The sequence below is a fragment of the Triticum urartu genome, chromosome 1 (genome assembly GCF_003073215.2).
Source record: "Triticum urartu cultivar G1812 chromosome 1, Tu2.1, whole genome shotgun sequence".
Classification (NCBI taxonomy): domain Eukaryota; kingdom Viridiplantae; phylum Streptophyta; class Magnoliopsida; order Poales; family Poaceae; genus Triticum; species Triticum urartu.
In genome coordinates this window covers 544,245,174-544,251,665 of record NC_053022.1, presented here as the reverse complement: position 1 = coordinate 544,251,665, position 6,492 = coordinate 544,245,174, and the positions used below count along the sequence as shown (strand labels likewise).

General features: G+C 42.4%; 1 protein-coding gene and 1 non-coding gene across 2 annotated transcripts; both read right to left on the bottom strand.

Annotated features, from left to right (window-relative positions):
* Positions 1 to 4,222: 4,222 nt before the first annotated feature.
* TRNAE-CUC lies at positions 4,223 to 4,295 on the bottom strand. Its single transcript has one exon. It is a non-coding gene; the product is annotated as a tRNA-Glu (tRNA).
* An 83-nt stretch (positions 4,296 to 4,378) lies between these two features.
* On the bottom strand, positions 4,379 to 5,878 carry LOC125528439 (photosynthetic NDH subunit of subcomplex B 3, chloroplastic-like). The gene is made up of 6 exons (XM_048692921.1): positions 5,605 to 5,878; positions 5,408 to 5,521; positions 5,241 to 5,294; positions 5,023 to 5,085; positions 4,844 to 4,906; positions 4,379 to 4,750 (listed from the first exon to the last, which is right to left on the bottom strand). The coding sequence occupies exons 1-6, from the start codon at positions 5,815 to 5,817 to the stop codon at positions 4,715 to 4,717; spliced, it is 543 nt and encodes a 180-aa protein (XP_048548878.1). The 5' UTR covers positions 5,818 to 5,878; the 3' UTR covers positions 4,379 to 4,714.
* Positions 5,879 to 6,492: the final 614 nt, after the last annotated feature.

Genomic DNA, 6,492 nt, shown 5'->3' with positions numbered 1-6,492 from the left:
CTTTGCAACGAGTACTTCTTAATTAGTGATTTCAAAGATTTGCGCTGTCTGATGAACAACAAACATGGGCCAATGCCCAAGGCCGCCTGCATGGCAGCGTGCCACCTCCCACTCCCAGCAGAACACCTAGATGCTTTGCATAGTTGAATACATACATGCTGGTTGATCTTTCTTGATGCACCATTGATTGACTTGGAGGATGAAAGGACTGACCTTGTTACATTACATCTCATGTACGCAGAACGCAGTTGATAGGTATGTCATGCATGGATCGGTCCCATGTGCATGTCAATTCATGGCTGAGCTTCCATGGATGAAATACGACACGATGTTTTATATTATTCACAATTGTCGGAGGTTTATACATACCGTATGTGTTTTTGCATATATAGTTTATGTTGGCTTTTGACATTAGATGGATATGCGCTGCATTGTTTGCATAGTTATCCTAATCTAATAATTGTGGTGGTGCCACTTTAAAGAATAAATGAACAAAATAAAGAAATAAATCCCAAAATAAGTTTTTTTACGGAAAAATGAATTCATGGCATTGGTATTATCCTATAAGAAGAAAGGAAATGAAAAAAAACAAAATAATGATAAAATTTGCACATAATTTACATATATATACTTTTACAATATGCAAGAATAAGCATATAATAGTGAAATCTAAAAAATAAGTTTTCTAAGAAGGAATGAATTAGTGGCATTCATATTACCCTTAAATAAGGAAGATAATGAAATATAAAAATCAAAATCAAAAAATAATGTTTTTTAAGGAACATGGATTAGTGACATGTTTTTTTAAGGAAACATGAATTTGAGAATAAATAACATTGAAATAAATAACAACAAAATTTTTACACAATTTACACAAGAATTGCATTTTTTACCATGCAAGAATGTGATCTCTTTTTTTGCAAAAAGAAGTATTCACAGAAGAATGAATTAGTGGCATCGGTATTACCCTTAAAGAAGAAAAAATGAAATAAAAATAAACCAAAATAAAATAATTAAATTTTGTAAGGAAGAATGAATTGGTGTAATTGGTATTACCATTTGAGAAAAAACAAAAAATAAAAAATAAAACAAGTGATGACAAAATTTGCACACAATTTGAAAATAAATGTGCTTTTGTAATATGCAGAAATATACATATATCAGTGCAAGTTTCATAAAAAAATAAATTTATTAAGAAGGAATGAATTAGTGCCATTGTTATTACCCTGAAAGAAGAAATAAAATTAAATAAAATTGGAACAAAATAAAAATAATAAAGTTTGCTGAAAAATACTGAAGTAGTGACATTGATATTATTCTTTAAGAAGAAGGAATATAAAATATATTAAAACAAGTAACCACACAATTTACATAGAAATTGCAACTTTTATAATATGAAAGAATAAGCAGTGATTTCTTTTCTAAAAAAAATTGCTAAGAAGGAATGAATTAGTGGCATTGGTATTACCCTAAGAAAAGAAAGGAAATTAAATGAAATGTAAAAAGACAATATAATAAATTTTCCTAAGCAAGAACGAATATGTAGCCTTGGTATTACTCTATAAGAAGAAAGAAAATGAAAAAACAAATAGTGACGTAATTTGCACACAATTCACATAGAAATTGCGAATTTTAAAATATGCCAGAATAAGCATATAATAGTAGAATTTCACAAAAAATATTTTTTCTTAAATGAATGAATGAGTGGCATCAGTATTACGTACACGTAAAAAAGAAATAAAAACTAGAAGAAAATCAAAACAATGATTTTTCTAAGAAAGAATGAACTAGTGGCATTGTTATTACCCTTCTAGAAGAATGAAACTGAAAAAATATACTAATAAAACTTGCACAAGACTTTGCACTGAAATTGCACCTTTTGTAATATGCAAAGAATAAGCATATAATAGTGCAACTTTCCCACTATCGTATAATTTGCACACATATTATATAGTGCTTGTATATGATTTACACTCAGTAAAACATCCCAAAAATACCGAAAAAACTAAACAAGAAATGGAATAAACAAAAGCCAAAAACATTCATAAAAATACAAAATGTGTAACGGGCTTCAAGCCCAATAGAAAAACCGACTGACCCCAAACAGGGGCAAGTCAAAAATTCTCCCCAAGAAGCCATGGAACAACCCAAGGAAAAAATAGCGCATCTTTCACCGTCAGATGGACGTTTTGTTGACATAGTTGTCCACAAAACGTCCATCTGACGGTCAAACCCTTTTGACCGGACAGAAACGGCACGAAGGGGTATTTCCGTAAGGGCACCAGACGGGAGAGGGAAAAGTTGAGCACAGTTTTTTTTAGGGGTAAAGATGAGGCTGGGCAGAAATTAGGGGGAGAAATGGAAATGTCTCAAAAAATAATTTTCAGAAAATTGAGGTGTTGATGGTGTTGGAGGATGCTGATAAGTTGGACCAATATGCCACTTTGTTTAGTTGTCAAATGGGCTACTTGCCTCTAAATTACTTGGGGGTGTGTTAGTTCTAGTAGATTGAAGGTATCTGATTAGAAGTTTGTTTGACCAATTCTCCTATTTTATCACATGTCCGTATATATTATCTGCAAAACGACCGTCAGAAAATTTGGCAAGATCAGAAGGTGCTTTGTGTGGCAAGGAGGTGCTACAGAAGGAGATATTATTTGGTGAAGTGGCCCCTGATCTGTAGACCTAAGGAGAAAGGGGCTGGGGTGTCAAAAAATCTTCCCAAATTGAATATCAGCTTAATGTGCAAGCGGTAGTGGAGGCTGGAAGCTGAGGACGGCCCTTGGCAGCATTTTATTAGGGCTAAATATCTAATGGTTTGTATCTTCGAGATTTAACACAAGGTGCATGATTCTGCTTGCTGGTACGATCTTTTTCATTTGAGGCCCATCCCTCTTCAGGGGCGGCTGGTGACTGTGGGTAATGGGGTGATTATTGATTTGTCTGACTCCTGGTGTGGTACTACACCCTTGAAAGATCAGTTCCCTGGTTTGCATGCTATTTGCAATGACGTGGGCAGGTCAGTGGAAGATATTGCAAGAAGGAGATGGCAACTCAGTTTAAGAAGTGGTTGGATGCAGGCCTGCAAAATGCCATGTGTGCTTTCATAAAAAAGATGGCTAGCATGGCTCTGAATAATGAACCTCACAACCCCTAGCATGGCTCTGAACTCATGCTACTAATTTGAGCCACCTCGATTAGCCTTTTGACATACAAGAACTCCATGCTGCCAATAAAGACATTGCTGCAGAGAAAGCGCCTGGACCTGATGGTTTCGATTGTGTGGACCATAGTGGGTCTGGCCATTGGAGCCAGGACAAGACCCGAATGCTTCTCGCAATATTTCTGGTGGATCTCCCAATTCATCCCGGCACGTAGAAGTTTTCAAATCACCGGTCTCGTTGCAACATATTGGGCGATTTGGAAGCTTTGCAAACAGGTCATGCCTTGAAGGAAACTCATTCGGTTGCCGGTTGAACTGATCTTCTATGCTTGTGCATTTGTCAAATACTGGGCAGGGCTCCATTCTAGAGATGACATGGATGCATTGATGACTGGAAGAATTGCTCTTCAGGAGGTGGCTGTGAATGTTCATGGTGCTACTACTCGTCCTTCCGATGGCATACTAAGGACAATCGAAGATATTCGTGCTCAGGCGAATGAAGATAGTGGTGCAAGGTTCTGAAGTTTCTAGTGGTTGTTGCTGTATAGTACTCCCTCCGTTCTGAATTACTCGTCGGATAAATGGATGTATCTAGATGTATTTTAGTTCTAGATACATCAATTTCTGTGACGAGTAATTTGGAACGGAGGGAGTATATGATTTAGGCCTGATGCCGTGGCATAGATGCTGCTTTTGGGGGATGATCTTACACTGGTGCTGTGGTTTTTCGAGTTGTACCGTGGCATAGCTGTTGCTTTCGCTCCCCCTGCTTGTAATATTCAGAGCCTTGTAACTTCAGTGTGCAAGCATTAGGCGGCACTTGTAGTTTCTATCATGGCATGTTTTTTCTTTTTTTGCACTGGATGATGCTCATTGTCTGTAGACAGTGCGGGTCGTATGGGAAAATAAAGTTAGGCTTCAGTATTATAAATAAAGGATACCAGCAAAGAAAAAGGCTGTATGATGGCAAAAATTCAAGGATGCCTGAAAAGAAAACACTGTATGAGCAAAAAATTCCGGGATACCTGCACAAAAAAGACTGAATGATGGCAAAAAGTTTTCCGTCGCCGGGACTTGAACCCGGGTCTCTCGGGTGAGAGCCGAGTATCCTAACCACCTAGACTACGACGGATTCTGTTGTTGAGATCATTAACATTAGTTTTGTTCAAAGAGCATCCGTTGCAAAACGCAGACTACTAACGTGGAAACTGTTACTGGTTCAACACAATTTGCAATTTGGCATTGATTCCAGGAAGAAACCCAAGATATGGTTTGAGGTACACACAATTTGTGCTACTAGGCCCTATCATACAGATACAGGGTACTAGGGATATGCCCAGAACAGGTTTGTAACTGATGCCAGCAGCAGTAGCAGATGCGTTTCTTTTTTCCGGATGCGTTCTTGTTCTGTTCATCTTCCGAGTGAAGAAGCGCACATTCAAATTGTCAGTAACTTGTTGCCAGGATAGACATCTTCGTAGCAGGAGGTACATGGCATTGGATCACATCACTTGCTCTCAGTACATCCAATGTGCAGGCAAGATTGCTCAGTCATTTCTTCCACTGGGGCAGCCGTTGGACGACGACCTGCAAGAAGAAACACGGCTTGTTTTTTTCAGAAAGAAATGGCGCTCGTGACAACAAAGCCGGAGACAGTGCATGAGGCTAATGAAATCATGCCTTGCCGGAGTTCTCCTTGTTCCCGACGATCGTCTGGCAGGTAAGCCTCCATGACTCCGGTTTCTGGCAAAGGCAACGAGGTGCAGAGTGCACAGTTAAGTCGCAGCTCCTCTGTAATGTGAACCACAGTGGAGACAGCAGCAGAAACTTTCAGAATCGGAGGAGAATCAGAATGAAACCTTCTTCAGGTAACGATTCTCGGCGTCTGTCCTTGGGCTCAGGAGCTCCTTCCCGTCGATAATCTGCGCACAAAGGTTCACACTCTGGAGGAATCAGTCACAGTTACAGTTCAGAGCAGCCATTGTGCACAGCGAGATAGCGTGCGGTGCCATTTTCAGTTGCGGTGTTGCACATGATGCAGTGAGTTACTAGTCGGGAAGGAGAGGGAGTGCTGTACCTCGACGATGCAGGTGCCGCAGCTGCCGCCGCCGCCGCAGTTCATCAGCTTCCCCTGCAGCGCACGCACCAGGAACCATTAGTCCACACTCCACAGCGGCAGAGGAGAAATCAGAAGGGGAATTAAGCCAGAGTAGGTGAGGAGGTTAGTGAGGGAGGGTGGCTCACGTATGCCGCGTAGAGCTCGATCTTGTTCTCGACCATGACGTCCCGGAGGAGCTTGTCTCCGCTGACCGCCGCCGCCCTGTCCACCGGGTACGACCCGTCGGCGCCCGGCTTCGGCTGCACGCACATCACAGAAAATCAATTAAACCTCGCCGCCCGGAGTCCGGAGCCAGCGGAGACCATCGAGGTTGAGTCCTTACCCCGAGGAACTCGAGCTCGATTTGGGGCTTGGGCGGCGCCGGCGCCGGTGCGCCGGGCGAAAGGTCGGGCGAGGCGGCAGAGCATCTGATGGGGGACAAGGCCGCGGTGGAGCGCGTGGGCCTGTAATGGCTGCTGCCTGCCCTGGCGTAGGCCGGGGAGGCTGTGGGGAGGGGGAGGACGGAGAAGAGCGCCGCGGAGCTCGTGGCCGCCATGCTCTCGCTGCTCTTGGTGGGGACGTGGCCGCGTCTGTTTGTTCGGAAAAAAGGCGCCGGTTTTATCGCTACACCGTCGCCGCGCGGAAGGTGTGGCCGTCGAGCCTGCACGGGCCACACCTGCGGCTGCTCTCGTGTTGGATGGAAACTGTTAGAAACGTCTAGTTTGTAACCTTTTTTTTTCTTCTTCTCAAATTCTAATATCAATTTACATCCTAAAAATAGTACTAGGTTCTAATTTCAAAGTTGCCTTTCCGAATTTCTCCTTTCTTGGCCAAAAACATCTCCTCCCGCTACATGGGGGGGGGGGGGGGGGGGGGGGGGGGGGGGGGGGGGGGGGGTTCATACCTCCGCCTCCCGCTGGTGGTTCCCATCTGGTGCTCCGACATCAAGAAAGAAAGGAAATTGTGGTTTTATATATTCTACGTGCAATTAGAATTAGGTTAGGGTTTGGCGTCATGGTGGAATCATTTGGATGGTGGCGCATCAAACAGTCGTGCCTTGATTTTCATTGCATCTCAACAACATTGTAGACTCGATGAGTTTGTCGTCCTTGGGCATGTGTTTCAGCTTTAGCCTTTAGCTGGTGTAGGTTTGGTCATCAACTTTGATCTTGTTAACGGTGCCGGCTTCGTTTTGTCTACAAATTGTTTTCATCCAGGGGCATACGTGGTC

Coding starts and splice junctions, on each gene's coding strand:
- LOC125528439 (XM_048692921.1), bottom strand. CDS start 5,817: ATGGCGGCCACGAGCTCCGCGGCGCTCTTCTCCGTCCTCCCCCTCCCC. Junction 5,295..5,407: donor TCGAGCTCTACGCGGCATAC/GTGAGCCACCCT, acceptor CGTGCGCTGCAG/GGGAAGCTGATGAACTGCGG. Junction 4,751..4,843: donor ACAAGGAGAACTCCGGCAAG/GCATGATTTCAT, acceptor TTCTTCTTGCAG/GTCGTCGTCCAACGGCTGCC.